At 45.1% G+C, this 21,107-nt stretch overlaps 1 protein-coding gene across 1 annotated transcript in view; it reads left to right on the top strand.

Moving 5' to 3' along the window:
• Positions 1 to 21,107, top strand: part of COL20A1 (collagen type XX alpha 1 chain) — a 145,240-nt gene that overhangs the window by 110,165 nt on the left and 13,968 nt on the right. Inside the window, exons 31-35 of the mRNA XM_079978869.1 lie at positions 2,035 to 2,088; positions 5,070 to 5,123; positions 8,328 to 8,381; positions 10,156 to 10,227; positions 11,308 to 11,343. Of these exons, the coding sequence (XP_079834995.1) occupies positions 2,035 to 2,088; positions 5,070 to 5,123; positions 8,328 to 8,381; positions 10,156 to 10,227; positions 11,308 to 11,343 (270 nt within the window). The remainder of the gene's footprint in view (positions 1 to 2,034; positions 2,089 to 5,069; positions 5,124 to 8,327; positions 8,382 to 10,155; positions 10,228 to 11,307; positions 11,344 to 21,107) is intronic.

Below are 21,107 nucleotides of genomic sequence, written 5' to 3'. Positions count from 1 at the left end.
AACTCAGGGTGGTAGCCAATGAAGTTGTCCCATGAGTGTGCAGTGGAACTTCCTCTCCCGTTCTTCTTCGTGTGCACCTCTCAGCATCTGTTCTGGCAGTTTCACCAACCATTCAGAACAGATTTGAGGGGGCATGGAGGGCACAGGGGAGAAGAGATGGAGAGGAAATCCTATTATTAGTATTAGTACAGTGGTACCTCTGGTTGTGAGTGGGATCCGTTCCGGAGGGCCGTTCGCAACATGAAAAGAGCACAACCTGCAGCGGTGTGCCTGCGCAGGCACGGGTTACGATTCACTGCTTCTGCACATGTGCGTGATGTCATTTTGCGCTTCTGTGCATGCGCGAGCAGCAAAACCTGGAAGTAACCCTTTCCGGTACTTCCGGGTTGCCGTGGGACGTAACCTGAAAGAATGCACCGTACATTTATTGCCTGCCCATCACCAGCAGTTAAAGCTGATCTTGATCACAGAAGTAGAGTGAGCTCTGAAAACACATTGCACAGGAAGAAGTTCTCGGACTAACAGGACAACTTAGCTTGATGCAACACGTTTTGTTGTTGCTGCTGCATTCAAAATCTTGATTCGTTTTGGGGACAATGGAAGGGCAATGGGCTGTGCCCACCCCTAAATCAAATACAATGAACAACAAGCAGAGAATAGCCTCCAGGAGGGTAGCCATGGTTAGAATTCCTGATCTATGATTGCAGTCATAGGATTGTTGTCTTTCACATGATGGTATATGTTTTGACTCCATAGAGTGGGAAGTGACGGAGACAGGATGTTTGTGTTACTGTTTTCCATGAAGTGGGACTATTGTCCTCTGTTCTTTTTCTCTTGCTGTCTGATGCTAGAGAGAGGGGGAGCCATGTTGCAGTGCTCCTTGTGTGTTTATATGTAAATAAAGTAGATTAGCCAAAATGCTGAGCTGCTGAGGTTCTGTTACACAAAGCTGCAAAGACTCTGCGGACCTCTAAGTGTACCGGTGTCGGTTGGCATCGGTCGCTGTTATGTTCGGGCTGAAGAAAGCGTATGAAGCTCCCAAACAATCGGCCAGGAGGGAGAGAACATGCCAGTCAGGCCTGTGTCTCTGTCAGTGTCTTACTCGAGTGTAGAATGAGCTCCTGACAGCCACTACATTCCCATGGTTTTGTTCTTGGGACATGATGTCAGGGACTGGGCAGAGGAGGAACGATGAAGACCACCTCTCCAGCCTGACCCTTCCAGAGAAGAAGGAGACAGTTCAGAATTACAACAGGGGTTTGAGGTAGATCACAGCTCAGAGGCAGTTGAGGAGAAAAGTTGGGAAAGAATGGGAGAGGAGGGGGGGGAGAAGAAACACCAGGGGAGAGACAGCTGACGGACTTAGAAAGCATTCCAGACCCCCCCCCTTTCCCAGAACCCAGCGGGCATTGAAAGTAGGAGAGCAGAGAGCTCAAAGGTGAAAGGCCTTTTCTAGCACCCGTAGTGATGACTCATGAGGAAGTAGGCGAGACGGAGGGGGTGAGGTTTCCTGCGGAGCAACACCATTACTCCAAGAGGCTGCATTTCTAAGCCTCTCTCTGTGAATATTGAATAAAAGGCATTGGTAAGAACTTCCCTTGTCTTATCCCTTCCTGGCAGTTGCTGTGGGGCAATTGTGATCCTCTGACGCCGGACACATGAGCGCACATGCACAAATCCAAAGTGTACAAATTCCCTCTTTTTCTGACCAGCAACTTAGATGCCTTTAAAAGACGAAATAGACAGATCTGTGCCGGCTTTGCGTGGGCACCTGGTTGCCCCCTGTGAAAACAGAATGCTGGACTGGATGGGCCTTGGGCCTGATCCAGGAGGGCTTTCTTACATACGTATGTGAGTGGGTCTACATTTACAATGCCTCTTGGTGTGAGAAAAGGAGTTTTACAAATACATAAGCATTCCTTTTTATATCTGTGAAATGCTGGAGGATATAAAGATATATGCTAGCTCTGGAACTGTGCAGATAATATACATTCAGTCATTCCCCCCCCCCCCCCCCCTGCATTCAAATTCTAGGGACCACCAGGTATTAAAGGAGACAAAGGAGACAGTGGAAGTCCAGGGATGCAGGTAATTATGACACACACTTTTCTCTCTCTCACTCTCTCTTTGTAATTTCCACCCATCTATTATTATGATCTGGCAGTCTTCCCAGACAGACAGTTCTCCTGTTGCTTTTGAGCCTTGCTTTGAAACCGCGCTTCTTCTTCTGAGGTGGGAATCCCATAACGGTGCTATTTTTTTCTGCTAGCTAGCTCTGTATTCCCTTTTCTTGGGCCCTGCAGTTTGGCAAACATTAATTATCTGAAGTCTCAGAGCCACTTTAGGAGGTCAGCAAAAGAATTATGGAGATTTTGCAGATGGATAAGCTAGTTTAAAGAGAGAAGCTTACATGACCTTGGCCAAGGATGAACAAGCTATAAGTGGGAGCGAGAACAGCGGAACGTGACGGCTCAATTTCCAAATGCCCAGCTCTCAAACAGTCTCCTGGATGGAAAAGATTGGGAGTGGAGAAAGCTGTATGCTTGTACTTAGAAGAAAGGAAAAGGGATTACTTTAATGTGTTCTTATTGGAAATGATGGCAACTTCTTTAAACTAAATTGAACTGCATTATGACATCGGAAGTTTGAAAATAACCAGAATTTGGGGACAAAGCTATGCCTTGACTTAATGGTCTTGCAAGGGCTGCCTCCCACCTGCCCTGATGAAAATGCTTATTACTTTACTTAATTAAAAGGGGGGGCGAGGCAAGCCTGCTGCCTTTGGGGGTCCTCCTGCTCATCCAGCTTGCTGCTCCCCAAACTGATGGCACCCCTGTTGTTGTGGGTCATGCTATCAAGGGATGTGAATCTTCTGCATAGCCATCATTGCACTGCACCAGTAACAGAGGGTCTAATAATAATAATAATAATAATAATAATAATAATAATAATAATGTATTTATATCCCGCCCTCCCCAGCCGAAGCCAGACTCAGAGCGGCTAACAACAGTAAAAAATAACACAGTTTACATAAAATCACAATCAATTAATTGAAATAGATTCTAAAATCAATTCATTCTAAAATCAATTCAGAATCAAATTAATGGCAACCATTGGGCTAGAGTGCTATGAGGATTACAGAAGGAGGGGGTCAGACTGCGCCTTGGCCAAAGGCCTGGTGGAACAGCTCTGTCTTGCAGGCCCTGTGGAAAGATGTCAAGTCCCACATGCATATTTAGCAACCCCTGCGGTACCACTGAAATCTTTCCAGACTGCTGAAACCATCCAAATGCATAGGATGGCAGTAAATCATGAGTGATGGAAAGATGTTTTCAGATCCAAAATTGGCTGGAGGGAAAGCAAGGGTGTGTGTGCAAACACTACATGGGACTATAGGTGAAGGTAAAGGGACCCCTGACCATTAGGTCCAGTCGTGACCGACTCTGGGATTGCGGCGCTCATCTCGCTCTATAGGCCGAGGGAGCCGGCGTTTGTCCGCAGACAGCTTCTGGGTCATGTGGCCAGCATGACTAAGCCACTTCTGACGAACCAGAGCAGTGCACGGAAACGCCGTTTACCTTCCCGCCAGGTAAAGGTAAAGGTAAAGGTACCCCTGCCCGTACGGGCCAGTCTTGACAGACTCTGGGGTTGTGCGCCCATCTCACTTAAGAGGCCAGAGGCCAGCGCTGTCCGGAGACACTTCCGGGTCACGTGGCCAGCGTGACATCGCTGCTCTGGCGAGCCAGAGCCGCACACGGAAACGCCGTTTACCTTCCCGCTGGTAAGCGGTCCCTATTTATCTACTTGCACCCGGAGGTGCTTTCGAACTGCTAGGTTGGCAGGCGCTGGGACCGAGCAGCGGGAGCGCACCCCGCCGCAGGGATTCGAACCGCCGACCTTTCGATCGGCAAGCCCTAGGCGCTGAGGCTTTAACCCACAGCGCCACCTGCGTCCCAACCTTCCCGCCAGAGTGGTACCTATTTATCTACTTGCACTTTGACGTGCTTTCGAACTGCTAGGTTGGCAGGAGCAGGGACCGAGCAACAGGAGCTCACCCCGTCGCGGGGATTTGAACCGCTGACCTTCTGATCAGCAAGTCCTAGGCTCTGTGGTTTAACCCACAGCACCACCCGTGTCCCACATGGGACTATAAACACTCACAAATATACCTGTTCTGATATAGTCACACCATATTGGCTCAGATTCTCTTTCTTCCATCGGGGCTGGCTTTCCTCCAGTTTGGGGCTTGCATGCTTGCTCCCTCACCCATTAGCAGCACATGGGATCTGGGAAATGTCATTTCCCTTTTCCCCAATGCCCTGGAGTGACATTAGATCAGCCACTTCTGGGCAATGTGGTGTGTGGCTTCTCAGAGAAACCCACAGCTGGGGCCTTGGCATTTGCCCAGCTCTGCTTAGTGCTGGTGCCAGGCCTGAATAAATCCACAGGTAGGGAATGCATAGGCCTCCTATTACAGGTAACGAACAGGTACATTGCTATGTGCATGGCACACCCTGACTTCAGGTTGGTTCAGGAGAGATAGAGAGGGGATGATGGAAACTATGTCTGCAGGAGGGAAGGCAAAAACAAATCAAGGTCTTTTCAAAGCTGTTGTTCTTAGCTTCATTGGAAAAAGGTCCTGAGATTCTGGCTTAATCATGAGGCGCTTTGACAAAGGATGTTGTTGTGTTGTTGTTTAGTCGTTTAGTCGTGTCCGACTCTTTGTGACCCCATGGACCAGATCACACCAGGCACTCCTGTCTTCCACTGCCTCCGCAGTTTGGTCAAACTCATGCTGGTAGCTTCAAGAACACTATCCAACCATCTTGTCCTCTGTCGTCCCCTTCTCCTTGTGCCCTCCATCTTTCCCAACATCAGGGTCTTTTCCAGGGAGTCTTCTCTTCTTATGAGGTGGCCAAAGTATTGGAGCCTCAGCTTCACGATCTGTCCTTCCAGTGAGCACTCAGGGCTGATTTCCTTAAGAATGGATAGGTTTGATCTTCTTGCAGTCCATGGGACTCTCAAGACGAAGGATATGCTTCCTGAATAACAGTTCTGTTTGTCTGCAGGGTTTGATGGGTCCTCAAGGAGCTCCAGGGAAAGATGGGATTCAAGGATCAAAGGTAAAAGCACTGGGCAGTCTGGCAACCATCAAATGTGGGCTCTCAAATGGCCCAAACCACAAGTTGAAGAGAGAGCGCAATTCTCCGTGAAGATGGGAGCAAGCACAAGTGAAACAGATATTGTGCCACTCCCAGGAATTTCTTCCCCATTGCTCCATGTTTCTTTTCAACACCTGACATGATTCTTCTGAACACAGATGCTTCATTTAGCTCTTGAGGATAATATCACAATTAGGCTAGAACGATCCTCAGTCGGTGCAGCACGAATAATTTGATCGCAAGCAATGATGCAAGGCACAGTCCCAAAGGAAAGTCCCAGAATCTCTTGCAGGCTGCTGAGAGAATGCCAGAGCATAATTCTTGTGGGATTGTAGGGAGGCAAATGCCTCACCTGAACATCATTTTAACATTTCTCATGGAGAAATGAGGTTGCCTGGTCCTCAGGTGAGCGTCATGCTTGCCCCTTCAAATGCTGCAAGACCGCACAATATTGGCTGTGACTCCCATCTCCTCCTACCATCCTTGCTAACTGAAAGGCAAAACTAATTCACAGAATTGTAGACTTGGAAGGGATTCAAAAGGACCTTTAAAGCCCTTTGTGGCTTAGGGCCCTCGTATTTACGGGACCGCCTCTCCTGGTATGCCCCGCAGAGGACCTTAAGGTCCGTGAATAATCATAGTTTAGAGGTCCCGGGCCTTAAGGAAGTCAGATTATCCTCTACAAGGGCCAGGGCCTTCTCAGCGATGGCTCCGACCTGGTGGAATGCTCTGTCCCATGAGACCAGGGCCCTGCAGCATTTAACTTCCTTCCACAGGGCCTGTAAGACAGAGCTATTCCGCCAGGCTTTCAACTTGAACTTAGCCTGATCTTTTATTCCCCTTCCTTCCCTCCCCCTCCTCTTTTTATGAAGATTACCCGCTCTGGGATCCCACAGCTAATTCTCCCCTGGTCTCCTTGCTGGCCCAAATAGGACTAATTTAGCCAGCTAGCCCTGGTGATCATCTAATGTTTATTGGATGGATTTCCTCCCTAAATTGACTTTTGAATTTGGAATTTATTGTTATCCACGTTTTATACTGTATTTTAAGCTGTTTTTTGTTGCATCAATTAAGTGTTTTAAATTCTTTGTTAGCCGCCCTGAGGCTGGTTTTCTGAACCGGGAAAGGCAGGGTATAAATAAAAATTTATTATTATTATCTAGTCCAACACCCTACAATACAATTCAAGCAAAAGGATTTTGCACTCTGCTGTATGATTTCATTACGTGCAAGTGTCCTTTTTTGCAGGGGTTTTCTACATTTGTGGGTTGGGGGGGAGTCAAATAATTAAGTTTGACTGTTTCCTTTCCAATATTTTTTCCCCCAAGCATTCTTTTGGGAGCATTCCTGAAGGGCTCAGATTTTTGTGAATGCTTTAAAAAGTCTTTATTGAAGTGTTCAGCAATAAGAGAACAACTAAAAACAATCAGGGACGGCAAAACAAGAAATATATCCTGTGATACAGGAGCTCATTCGTCGTTCTGAAACTCAGGGTTGCAGCCTGTGCTGCAATTTTGCTCAAGCAGCAGATTTCGGCTTGCGAACCAGAACTTTCCTTTCCACTTCCCTGAAATGCTCCCCACACCCGCAAAATCTTCTCTAGAAAACTGAGGAACACCTCCAGAGCATATTTGGGTGGGGAAACCGGGAGAAGAAGTCCTGCTATACAAGCACTGGATGAAATCTGCAGGGTGGAACTGAGTCATATATTTAATTCAATATTTGAAGACGGAGATTTGACAGAAATACAAAGGGAGGGGGAAAGGGGGAGGTAATTCTTTTTGATGGTTTTTTTACATTTATAAATTTTGCGGAATAACTATTATTAATTTAAAATAAAAAGATTCGTTCCAGTAGCACCTTAAAGACCAACTAAGTTAGTTCTTGGTATGAGCTTTTGTGTGCATGCACACTTCTTCAGTTACACAGAATATTATTATTAATTTAATTAATAATATAATATAATATAATATAATTAATTTAATTTGCTTAAAAGCATTTATGAACTGCTTGATATTTTTAAAAGAACCTCTGAGCAGTGTACAATGTAAAAATCAATTTCGTTAAGATGAAAACACAGCCAATAAAAGCAGGAATTCGGGGAATTCAAATGCACAAAGCCTGGGCAAAAAGACACATAGCCTCAATCAGCTCCCATCTATACCAGGAAATGCATTCATATTTGGGGGAACTAGTACATGGGCTGCTCACTGAAGCCTTCATCAGTTCTGAGATGATGATGATGATGATGATGATGGGGATGTTCGTGCATCCGCGATAGGGCAACCCAAAGTGAACAAAGGGCTGGAACATCAACCCTACGAGGAATGGCTACAACATTTGGAACGTTTTTATTTTAGTGAAACGGCAAGTAAGAGACAACATGTCAAAAGCTTATAATATTATGCATCATACAGAGAAAGTGGGTAGTGATAAGTTCTTCCCTCCATCTCTGCCAGTGTGGTGTTGTGGTTAAGAGCAGTAGACTCGTAATCTGGTGAACCAGGTTTGCGTCTCTGCTCCTCCACATGCAGCTGCTGGTGACCTTGGTCTAGTCACACTTCTCTGAAGTCTCTCAGCCCCACTCACCTCACAGAGTGTTTGTTGTGGGGGAGGAAGGGAAAGGAGAATGTTAGCCGCTTTGAGACTCCTTAGGGTAGTGATAAAGCGGGATATCAAATCCAAACTCTACTACTGCAGGAACTCAGGAGCATCCAATGAAGTCAAATGCTAGAACCTGGCCTCCACAGGATGTAGAGATGGGCACCCAAAAGAGGATTAGACACAATGCAACTGTGGTGACTGTCCCAGATGGCTATTTATTTATTTAATAACAGGTATGCACCACTTGATTGTAAAAGGAAACCTCAAAACGGTTCGCAAAGAATGTTGGAGGTAGCGATGCTTCTGAATGCCCGTTGCTGGAAACCACAGGATGGGAGAATGCCTCTTTCGCACCCAGATCCTGTCTACAGGTTTTCCCAGAAGAGGCAATCGGAATGGCCACTGTGAGAACAGGATGCTGGACTAGAGGTGCCACTGGCCTCATCCAGCAGCAGGACTCTTCTTATGTCTTTATCCCTAAAAGCAGCACATTCCCCCCCTGAGCTCTCCCTCCCTGTTTTAGCCTGAGCTTTTCTCTCACTTTTCTGACTTGATTTTCAGGGTGTTCGAGGCCTGGAAGGCACTGCTGGACCTCCTGGACCACCAGGACCAAGGGTAAGACATTCCAGTCATGTAGAAGGCAACTTTTTCCGCTCCAAAGGTCTTGCTACCAGGAATAGGCTGAGCTCAACTTCCCTCAGGTTAGCAGGGATGGCAGGCAAAAGGAACAAAGTGCTCTGTGTCTTCATTACTGTTGCATCTTCCTCCGGCTACTGTTCAGCAAGAGCTGGTGAGCCACCTGGTTCCAAATCCTGGAGCATCTCCTCTAAGCCAAGTTTCGTGGTACCCAAGTTGCAGCAGAGTGTCAGACGTTGACTTCTTAGTAGCCTCGTCTCCTTTCATCAGAAAAGGCAGGGATGCCGTTTCAGATTTGCGGGAGGAGAAAGGGAAGCTATTGCAACAGCGGAAGGCAAGAATCTCAGCCAGATTTAAAGATCTACTCCTGGCTAAGTTCTAGATTTAAAATGTGTATTTCAAGACCATTTGTTTTGGTTGCTTTTCAACTCCTCCTATTGTGGCTGTTAGCATTTTATTGACGAGGATAAACAAAGCATTTCCAACCATCTCAACTGCCCCCCATCACTTGTTTCCTAAAGCAGAATCACTCTGAATCACTATAACACAATATACATTTTATTAACAGTTGTTGTTTTTAATTGGACTTGTTAACTGATTTTTACCCAAAGATACCCAGATGACTTGCGTTTAGAAACATAAACATAGATACATTTATTCCTTATACCATTAATAAAAATCACACACACACTTTCATCATAGGAGGAATCTTAGGTAAAGGTAAAGGTCCAGTTGCGGACGACTCTGGAGTTGCGGTGCTCATCTTGCTTTATTGGCCAAGGGAGCCGGCGTACAGCTTCCGGGTCATGTGGCCAGCATGACTAAGCCACTTCTGGCAAACCAGAGCAGCGCACAGAAACGTCGTTTATTTTCCCGCCAGAGCAGTACCTATTTATCTACTTGCACTTTGACGTGTTTTCAAACTGCTAGGTTGGCAGGAGCAGGGACCGAGCAACGGGAGCTCACCCCATCGCAGGGATTTGAACCGCCGACCTTCTGATCGGCAAGCCCTAGGCTCTGTGGTTTAACACACAGCACCACCTGTTCCCCTTAGGAGAAATCTTACTTTTCCTCAAAGTGGCATACGTGGTTCTCTCTTCCCAAGGTCACTTACTAAGCTTCATGGCTGAGCGGGAATTTGAACCCTGGTCTCCCAGGTTCTCGACTGATACTCTTAGCTACACCACACTGACACAGGACATCTTTATTTTGCCCATCTGCAATTGCCCAGCAGAGTTTTTTCCCTACCCATTTTGTCCTCACAACAACCCTGTGAGGCAACTTAGACTGTGAAGAAAGAATGGGAAGAGAGGGAGAGAAGAGGAAAAAGTCAGAAGGAGGCAAGACAGCGCAAGAAGACAGGAAAGAAGGCAGGGGATTGGAAGGATAAAGTAACAGAGTGTGTGAGAGAGAAGTAGGAAGAGAGAGCGCCAAGATTCTATCTGCATAATAAAGCCTTTAAAAACGGAAGGGAGAAAATAACACCGTTCTGGGACTTGCAGTTCTGACCTACTATTGTGCCCATAAATTGTGACATTAATTGGAGACGAAGTGAGCATGAGCCATGCACAGTACAGCCTTCACATTTTGTTCCCCCGACTGGGTGGGGCGCCGACTTCAACCTGAAGGCCGTAATTCCCACCCTGGGCCTTTTGCAAGTTCGTTTTTGCTGGTCTCCCTCGAGCCTCAAGTCGCAATAATTTTACGTTATCTGACATCTTCAGTCATTGTGGCTCTCCCTGGCTCTCTGCAGGGTTTCCAAGGCGTAGCAGGCGCCCGAGGCAGCAGTGGGGAGAAGGGCCCCCCAGGAGACGTTGGCCCGACGGTAAGTCTTTCCCATTTCCCCCCCACAAGTGCACACCAGCCCAGGAGTATCTTCCTTCCTTCCTTCCTTCCGTCCTTCCGTCCTTCCGTCCTTCCGTCCTTTCTTCCATTTTCTTTCTTTCTTTCTTTCTTTCTTTCTTTCTTTCTTTCTTTCTTTCACTGGCATTCCATGCCCAGGACAACAAACATTTTGCTGCCTGCCCCCAGCCATTGGAACAGGGCAGTCTGAATAACCTAACAAATAAATAACCAGCATCTGCAAAACTGGATCTGTCATTTTCCACAAAATGCTGTTTTCCCAAATTGTTATTTCACGGCCTCGCTGCCCTTGGAAATCTGTAGTTGGCTTAATTGTGCACCATTCTTCACTTATAGGCACATATTTAATTGTGCATGGTTCCTCATTTGCAAGCGCAGACGTCTGCCTTATTGTTTCAAAAAGTTTTGAGATGCGTTCCGCGAGAAAAGGACTCGGTGCAGTGCGCCAAACTGTAAAACCTGTACAAATCCAATAAAATACAAAGCACACAGAGGCATCAATTCAAGGGCAGAGTAAGTAGCATTATGCTTTAACAGAAGACCAATTCAGTACCTTGAGTACCATCCCTGTGAAGAATTCAATTGGATTCATTGCTTAACCCGACAAGGTGTTACGGAAAGGTCACCACTTTTTTTGGCAGATGCAGCTATATATGACATTTTTATCTCACCTTCCTTCCATCCTAGAACCCAAACTGGCATTCTGAACATTTCAAGGTGGTCTTCCATCCAGCTATGGGCCAGACCAGATTTTCCTTAGTAACCAGTATCCTGCAAAGTATCACCTACCCAGATTATGCTATGCAAGGGGATGAGTTATGCTTTTGGCCAAGCATTCCTGCTGTGGAAGGTCTTTGTCCACTCTCTGCAGGAACCAAGCCATAGAGGAGACTTATTAAATGTATAATATCCTTGCAGGTTTTGCTGGAGAATGACAAGACTAGGCTGCTGTAACTGTCAGTTCTCAGAGTGGCCTTTTCATTTACTGCCTCCAAAGAGAAGATATATTTCTAACTGCCTTTTGCTTTGTTTTCTCCTGCAGGGGCTGCCTGGTCCAAAAGGAGAGAGGGGAGAGAAGGTGAGTCTCTTTGGCTTCTATTTTCTTTGGAACCCATCCTTGGGTGGCCAACAGTTGGCTCGATGGACCAGTGACCTGACTCGTTGCAAAGCATCTTCCCATGTCTCTCTGCTAAACTGGTACTTGAGCCTGCACTACAGTATCAGCAGCGATGGCACCAGAGTGTGCAATTGTCTAGCTGAGAAATGTTTTTTCCCAGGGTGCCAGAATCCCTGCTGTGCTATCCTAAATGGGCATGGCGGAGTGTTGCATCTGACAAACCCCTTTCCCTTTGATGGTTATGTGTCATTGTTTTGTTTTAAAAGTCCTTTGAAATGAATGGGAGAGAAATTATGCTGGGGTGGGAAATGAGTCAGATAATAATAATAATAATAATAATAATAACAACAACAACAACAACAACAACAATAACAACAACAACAACAATAACAATAACAATTTATTATTTATACCCCAGCCACTCTGGGCAGCTTCCAACACAATATTAAAATACAGTAATGTATCAAACATTAAAAGCTTCCTTAAACTGGGCTACCTTCAGATGTCGTCTAAAAGTCTGGTAGTTGTTGTTCTCTTTGACATCTGGTGGGAGGGCGTTCCACAGGGCAGGTGCCACTACCGAGATCCTTGGGACTCTCAAGGATCCAGTAGATCCAAAACCACCTTTGACCCCCATCTCCTCCTCCTCACCCCCTCAGAACAACCCATTTCAAGTTCCGGTGTTGGTGGTAGACCTTTTCTTTATTTAGTTAATGTTCTATCTGATCTCTTACCTGCTCTTGCCCATAAGGTCCTAATAATAATAATAATAATAATAATAATAATAATAATAATAATAAATTTTATTTATATCCCGCCCTCCCCAGCCGAAACCGGGCTCAGGGCGGCTAACAACACTGAAGTAGTGCAACATTATAAAAACATTATAAAAATTCATTAAAATCAAAATTGATGGCAACCATAAACTAAAGTTTTGTAAAGATTGCCAAAGGAGGGAGTCAGGCTGCGCCCTGACCAAAGGCCTGGCGGAACAGCTCTGTCTTGCAGGCCCTGCGGAAAGATGTCAAATCCTGCAGGGCCCTAGTCTCTTGTGACAGAGCATTCCACCAGGTTGGAGCCGCAGCCGAAAAAGCCCTGGCTCTAGTTGAGGCCAGCCTAACCTCTCTGTGGCTTGGGACCTTCAAGATGTTTTTATTTGAAGACCGTAAGTTCCTCTGTGGGGCATACCAGGAGAGGCGGTCCCGTAGGTACGAGGGTCCTAGGCCGTATAGGGCTTTGAAGGTTAAAACCAGCACCTTAAACCTGATCCTATACTCCACCGGGAGCCAGTGCAGCTGGTATAGCACCGGATGAATGTGATCTCACAGCGAAGACCCCGTAAGGAGTCTCGCTGCGGCATTCTGCACCCGCTGGAGTTTTTGGGTCAGTCTCAAGGGCAGCCCCACGTAGAGCAAGTTACAATAATCCAGTCTGGAGGTGACCGTCGCGTGGATCACAGTGGCTAGGTCAGGGCGAGAGAGGTAAGGAGCCAACTGCTTAGCTTGGCGGAGATGAAAAAATGCCGCCTTTGTAATAGCTGCAATCTGTGCCTCCATGGAGAGGGAGGTATCAAAGATTACACCCAAACTCTTAACGGACGGTGCTGGCACTAATTGCACCCCCGCAAGAGATGGGAGTTGCCCCCTCAATCCCATATCGTCCCGTCCCAGCCAGAGGACCTCTGTCTTCGAAGGATTTAACAATAGAACATACAGTTGAAACCACTACAATTATACAAAAAGTGAAACCATTGCAATAGTATGAATTCAGAAGAAGTCTCATGAAACAAAAGATACCTTAGCAGTTTAAGGCCAGGGTAAAAATATAGCCCAAAGATTTTCCCTGGATATGTTATGAACCCCCACTTTGCATGGTGGATTCCCCTTTCCTCTTCTCCAGCCCATTCCCCCACCCCCAAATAAATTGCAGATTAATATTTCTTTGCCCATTCTCAAAAGAAAACCCAACTTTCTTCCAGGGCTAATACAGGCATCCTGTTGGCTAGTTTTCTTCACAAGAGTTAGGGGGCAAGTTTTGACATCGCCAAAGGTGGATCTGGGACAAGATCTTGGATTTTACAAAACTATGTCAGACTTGAGGAAATGGCTTCTGTTTCATGGGTTGTCATAGAGGTTCGCAGAGGCTGGGAACCACTAAATAGGAAAGAGGACAATGGGCAGATACCCACCTCTGATACAGATGGACCAATGCTCGGGACTGATATAAAGGCCACTTTCTGTTTTCCTTCTTTTCTGCTTTAATTTTCCCTTCCTGAAGTGGCTTGACTTCAAAAGCAAAAAACAAAACACACTAGGATGCAGCTCTGCACATTAGTGTGTAACATGTAGTTAGCCCCTTAGGGAAGCCCACCCTTATTGAAACATTATGGGGAAATCAAACTACTAGGAATAATGATTAGCAAACCACATGGGATCTATCCCACTTTTCCCAACTGCACTAAGGTGTGCTGAAACTTCCTGTGAGGTTTGTTTGCTCTTTTTTTAAAATGGGCTGGTTGATGGTTGTTGTTTTTTTATAAATATTTATTAAAGTTTCCAAATTAATACAAAGAAAAATAATACACAAAAAGTAACAAAGATACAAAGATAAAAAATTAAAAAACAGTTAAAACAAATATAGTTTCCATTACTTATTTCCATTAACTTGTTTCCCAGACCTCCTCTCACCTCCCCCTTTTGTATTCCAGTTCAAATTCTTAACTCAGCAAATCCTTATTATAACTTATTATAACTTATTGCTCAACCTTTACATTACAGCTGGTAACCACTTAGTTTCTGTCCAACATCCCGCTAATGTCCATTAATTTTGCAATGCCTCTGCAAATAGTCTTTAAATTTCTTCCAGTCTTCTTCCGCCGACTCTTTTCCCTGGTCTCGGATTCTGCCGGTCATTTCTGCTAGTCCCATATAGTCTATCACCTTCATCTGCCATTCTTCCAGAGTGGGTAAATCTTGTGTCTTCCAATACTTCGCAATGAGTATTCTTGCTGCTGTTGTTGCATACATAAAAAAGTTCTATCTTTCTTTGGCACTGGTTGATGGGTTTTAAACTTTTGCTAGATTCCCTCTGCAGCTATCACCAGGATCCAGGTGCATGACTTTCTATCATTTCCCTCTGCCATCTGACTTTTCAATTTTATTTCATTTTTAAACCCACTCTATTGCGCTCTTGCTAGGCTTTCCTCTCTGGTTTTTTTTTTCCTTCAAAAATGTGGTAGCATTTTTCACTTTTATTTCCTGGGCACCCTGCCCAGTTCTTGCTTAATTTTGGGTAAAGACTGCACATTGATCCAGACGGTGTCATCAAAAATCTCACTGTTTGATGCAGGGCTCAATTTTCATTTCGTTATGAGCTTTTATGGATAATGGCAGTGACTATTTTCAAGTTGTTTTCTGCATTTTGATTGCTTTATTACCTGTCGCAAGGAAGATATATCTATATCCAAAGATATATATGCGTATGGGTAGATAAATAGATAGATAAATAAATGGAGAGGTGCCGTTTCAAAGAGAGTTTGGTTATTCAATCACAAAGGAATGGCCGGGCTTCTTTAAATATTCAGAAATGAATGCATTTTAATAGTGTCCATATTAATTTTCAGCATCAGAACTCTCTGCTTGACAGTCTCTTCAGGATCTGTGCGTGGATGTGATTGTGTTTAGATTTACTGTTCCTTTGCAGAGCAGTTTAATAATACAGAATTATTACAGCAGTTCAGGAAGGCTACTTAAAGCCGTAAGTGGAAGGCTTTGTTGATGTTGTAAAATTAATATGTGCCAGAGCACAAAGAAAGAAAGAGAAATGGTGATTCCTATGTTGCAGGAGGTTGGACTAGATTACCCTGAGGATTGTCTCCAATTCTCCAATTCTTTGATTTCATTGTTAATTGCTAACGTCTGGCCTGCAATGACAAACCTAAAAAGCAGAGACATCACCTTGCTGACAAAGGTCCATATAGTTAAAGCTATGGTTTTCCCAGTACAGTGGAACCTTGGGTTAAGTACTTAATTCGTTCCGGAGGTCTGTTCTTAACCTGAAACTGTTCTTAACCTGAAGCACCACTTTAGCTAATGGGGCCTCCTGCTGCTGCCACGCCACCGGAGCACAATTTCTGTTCTCTTTTTTTTTCTTTTTTTTAAATAATTTTTATTAACTGGCCAATGATATCAAATTAAATCACATCATATAAATTCCAAATTACAAAGCCAAATTTTTAAATTTTGTTGGGGGAACCCATACTTCAAGGTCCAAAGGGGAATTCAGATCATCTTCTTATTACTGCGTTAATGTCCAAAGCAGTCCCAATCAGTCCAAACAAAGTTCATAATTCTATCCAGTCTTATCTTGGTGTTGCCACATCATATCTTGTTCGTATAATTTCTCTTTTTCCTTTACGATCTCTTCTGTTAGTCTCCTTAAGCCGATAGCAAGTGTAATAATCCTGTGTGGATTTCCCGTTCCTCCACTAAGTCCAGATGGTTTCCATATATCTCCTTCATAGATAACATCACTTTTTCCATCGTAAATTTTGGCATTTGTCACTCTTAAGTCCCACCGAGGAGTTGATTCACGATATGTAAACAACTCTATTTCTTTCTTTCTCCTCCCAGACCCAAGAGCTCCCACAATGCCTCACAAAATGGCGAACGGCATTTTTTCCTGACTGCGTCACTCCAAAACTCTTAGCTTTCCAGCTTCATCTTGAAACATTGCTTTGGATCGAAAGTTTATCTTCACACAGCCTTAAATCCACAGCTTAAGTCCTTAATTTCTGACTCATTAGGGGAGGGGGATTCTTGTTAAGTCACATAAAAAGGTAGAGGCAGATTTTCCCCCCCTCCCCCCTCAGTCATTACCGTATCTTGACGTTCTTCTCGTATTTTATTGTTGTCTTGTTATCAGAGATCTCTTCTGTCAGCAGTATTTACTCCCCTTCTGTTCTCATCCTGAAGCAAAGTTCTTAACCTGAAACACGATTTCTGGGTTAGCGGAGTGTGTAACCTGAAGCATATGTAACCTGAAGCGTATGTAACCCAAGGTACCACTGTAGTCATGTATGGAAGTGAGAGCTGTGTCAGAATTCAGGGTCGGTCAGAGGTATGTGCCTATCTCTCCAGGCACCGGCTGAATTCTTTCGACCTCCCTCCGGCGACTCCCGGTAGGAAAAACACACGAGGTCCGTTCCGGCGATTTTCCTCAGGCTGTGAGAAAAACACACCAAACTGCTTCTCCTCCTCCCTGCTCTCCAGCATATCCCCAGGGAGGGGAATCAGACTCAGACAGAAATGTATCTACATGTTTTATTCCTGTCTTCAGCAGTCAAACAGTAAAAGAGAAAACATGTCTGCTCTCTTCAACAAACAGAGAGAAACTCCAAACTCCACCCATGTACATCCTGTACAGGTCATATGACACACACACTGAGCTAACATCCGGTGCTCAGTAAGGAGAATGGACTGCCCCTTTGTTTCCATGGCAACAGTCACATACATCCTGTTTGGCTTTCCAGCCACAAGCAGCAGACTTGGCTGCTATAGCCTTTGCTTGCTGCTGCATTGCTGCTTTAGAATAACAAGCTGGACCATAAAGAAGACTGATCGCCGAAGAATTGATGCTTTTGAATTATGGTGCTGGGGGAGACTCTTGAGAGTCCCATGGACTGCAAGAAGATCAAACCTCTCCATTCTGAAGGAAATCAGCCCTGAGTGGTCACTGGAAGGACAGATCCTGAAACTGAGGCTCCAGGACTTTGGCCACCTCATGAGAAGAGAAGACTCCCTGGAAAAGACCCTGATGTTGGGAAAGATGGAGGGCACAAGGAGAAGGGGATGACAGAGGATGAGATGGTTGGATAGTGTTCTCGAAGCTACAAACATAAGTCTGACCAAACTGCGGGAGGCAGTGGAAGACAGGAGTGCCTGGCGTGCTCTGGTCCATGGGGTCACGAAGAGTCAGACACAACTAAACGACTAAACAACAACAACAATGTCCGGCCTGCCTACTCTGACTCTCATCCACTATTTTATTTATTTATTACATTTTATCCCACCTTTCTTGCATTGAGATTCCTGCAGTGTCAGGGGTTGGACTAGATGACCTTTGAGGTTCCTTCAAACTCTATAATTCTATAGTTACTCCAAGGGGCTCAAGGTGCCATGCATCCTTCTCCTCCTCCCCCATTTTGTCTCACAACCAGCCTGCAAGGTAGGCTAGTTTGAGAGCAAGTGACTGGCCCAGAGCCACCCAGTCCAGCTTCATGGCCAAGTGGGGATTTGAACCCAAGTCTCCCAGCTTCTATTCTAGCACTCTAACCGCTACACCACACTGCCTCTAATCTCCCGATTACGTCTGGGAACAGGTGGGAGTCATCGCACAAATGCTGCTCATGCCAAATTCAACCTGGTTGACAGGGGAAAGAGGATGGGTGTCTGGAGTTTGTCCCATTACTCAATTGACTGCGGAAGCTGACTTGTTCAGTAGCTAGGAGTGCAAATGGGAGAGCATGTGGATTTCTGGGACGGGGGCCAGAAATGCACACCTCCTCTTCCAATGCTTTTTGGTGGAAAAAAGGCTAATGGTGGGATCCATACAGCAAAAAGCAACAGGAAGCTAACCCATTGCTGTCTACCAGTGCCGGATTTATGTGCAGTGGTACCTTGGTTCTCAAACGCCTCAGTACTCAAACAACTTGGAACCCAAACACTGCAAACCTGGAAGTAAGTGTTCGGTTTGAGAACATTTTTCAGAAGCTGAACATGCTCTGTTTTGAGCGCCACACTTCCGTTTTGAGTGTCGTGCTGAGGTCTATCTGTTTTTGCTATTTATTTTGCTGTTTTGTTTTTGTGACTGTGTGGAACCCAGTTCAGCTACCGATGGATTGATTGTGTGACAGCAGTACATTGTTTTGTTTTTTTTTAAATTTTAAATAACCCATTTATTCCAAATTAATTTATCTTATTTATCTTAATGAACCATTTCTCCTTATATTTTATATAATTCCCTAAGATCGACCCCATTTCCCTTCCACGAATTCCGCTATTTTCAAACAACAAACATGAAAAAAGAAAAGAAAGAAATAATATATAATTTTACAGCCTTTGGATTCCAAATCTCTCCCCCCCCCCCATTCCCCGGTTCCAATCCCCAAAGTTCATCCATTGTCTACTGCCAGCCTGGTGTATCCACGTCTATATCTCAACTTCATTTTGCCGTCTTTTGATAGCTTTTAATTTCAGAAAGTCCAATCTCGAAAAAACTCTCAGAAAAAGTCAATGTTCTTCCATCCAGACCTCTATGTTTAGGAGTCTAACTTAAATTCTATTTCTTGGTCCTTTTAAAGTCTGGATGTTCCAAATACTCCGGCTTCAAATTTGGTCCAGCTCTTATTCCTCAGGTTGCTTTTTCCTGTTCTGCTGCAGAAACCTTCTAATTCAGAAACTTCTTGTTCTCCACAGAGGCTTTTGTTATTCAGGAACATAACTTGCGTCAAGTCCCTTCCTTTCTTCAATAGATAAATCCATTGTCTCCTTTAGTATAGAAACCTCTGTAGACAAAATAATGCTTCGTTTTTGCAGCTTTCCCAAGAGATAACAGATCCTGCTCAAATTCATAGTATTTTTCCACTTGCTGCTACTGTTGCAATGTCCCAGCCTCCCTCTAGAGGGAATATGGTAACTTAATTTCTTTCAAAATCAGACCCAAAAGTCAAATAACTTGTTGCCTTTATTTCCAATAATTTATGTCCAAATTGTAACAAATCTAACCAGCAAAGCCATCGTAACAAAGTTCTCTTTTATTTTCCTGCTTTGACAGCTACTTTGACAGCTGTCAAAGTTTCTGTGTCTCTTCACCAGTCTCTCATAGCGGATCGTTCCCGGTTCCCGGGGGGGTTGCATTTTAGTTCCCACAAATCAGTCTTCTCCTCCAGCACAATTATTGTAATTTCCCTTCGTGAAGTTAAAATTTTTTCTCAGGTAAACAAGTTCATCTCTCTATCTTAGTTGTCAAATCCTTGCGTTGAGCCATCTACAACAGGGGGGGCGGACTTCCTTTTTGCACTCCCCCCGCTCGCTCCAAATTCAAAGATCAAATTTCCCTTTTAAGTCCAATCAATTTACTCACGGGTTGTTCCTTTTAGTCCAAATCCGAAATTTTCAAAGAAGAAGTCGTTGCTCTCCGCCGAATGGCATGCGGCTTCGCTGGGCAGGGGAAGCATTGGACTCACAGCACCACACCCCCCCGTCACCCGCTCCGCAGCCTTTAAAAAGGCTCCTTCACGGGTCGGGGGGGCGCAAACGGTGCCCGCCGAGTCACCAAGTCCATGGGCATCTCCGCCCATGGTTTTTGAGGGTCCCTGCGTCGCCGGCACGGCAGGACCCGACCCCTACCCGGCCAACTCCCTCCGGAGCTCGGAGGGAGTCCGCCATTCGGCGATGGCGCCGACCCGGAAGTCGACAGCAGTACATTGTTTATTGCTTTCATTTTATGGATTAATGGTCTAGTACAGGGGTCCGCAACCCACGGCTCCGGAGCCGCATGTGGCTCTTTTACACCTTTGCCGTGGCTCCGGGGCAGATACTAGCGAGGGGAGGAGGCGCATTGTGCGCCCCGACACTCCCCACTGTGGCAGGCGCTGTACTGGCTGTGATGTCGCATGGGGGCGGTGCGTGTGTTAGTCACGCACCATCCCGACGTCACCTTCCCACCCGCTGACAGATCACGGCTCCGGAGATATATTTGTTTTAAATGTTGCAATGGTTTTGCGGCTCCCAGGTTTTTTTTTTCTTCGGAAACGGGTCCAAGTGGCTCTTTTTGTCTTAAAGGTTGCAGACCCCTGGTCTAGTAAGAGAGTAAAATTATTGTTAAATTGCTGTTTTAGGGGTTGTTTTTAAAAATCTGGGACAGATTAATCCATTTTGCATTGCTTTCTATGGGAAAGCGCACCTTGGTTTTGGAATGCTTTGGTTTTGGAGCAGATTAAGTTTGAGAACCAAGGTACCACTGTATAAGCTAAACAAGCTATAGCTTAGGGCCCCACTCTTTGAGGGAGGGCAAAAAATTAAAAGGGGAAACCCCCCTGCATATATGTTAAGTTTCAATAAAGATCTTTGAAAAAAAATTAAAAAAACAAAACAATTTTAAAGAAAAAAATCACTGTATGTTTTCGTATAGCAAGTAAAGTAATGTGTTATGTTTAAACTCTAAGGCGGGGGGGGAAAGGGGGAAAAACCCTGGATGTACATTTCCAAAATATAAGATAAAAAACCTACATACAGCAACAGTGTTTTGTGTTGTGTATGGACCCATTAGCTCCATAAATTACCATAAAGCATATATTCAACACAAAAAACAGCAAGAATTGTTGTTAACAAAGGACAGCTGGACATATAAAGGGCCTCATTACATTCAGTAGCTTAAAAGGTAAAGGTAAAGGGACCTCTCACCATTAGGTCCAGTTGTGACCGACGCTGGGGTTGCGCGCTCATCTCGCTCTATAGGCCGAGCGAGCCAGCGTTTTTCCACAGACAGCTTCCGGGTTATGTTGCCAGCATGACTAAGCCGCTTCTGGTGAACCAGAGCAGCACATGGAAATGCCGTTTACCTTCTACTTGCACTCTGACGTGCTTTCGAACTGCTAGGTTGGCAGGAGCAGAATCAACGGGAGCTCACCCCATCGCGGGGATTCGAACTGCCGACCTTCTGAT

This window comes from Podarcis cretensis (genome assembly GCF_951804945.1).
Source record: "Podarcis cretensis genome assembly, chromosome: 6".
NCBI classification, from domain to species: domain Eukaryota; kingdom Metazoa; phylum Chordata; class Lepidosauria; order Squamata; family Lacertidae; genus Podarcis; species Podarcis cretensis.
The sequence above is the reverse complement of the archived record's forward strand: the minus strand, read 5'-3'. Positions and strand labels throughout refer to the sequence as shown.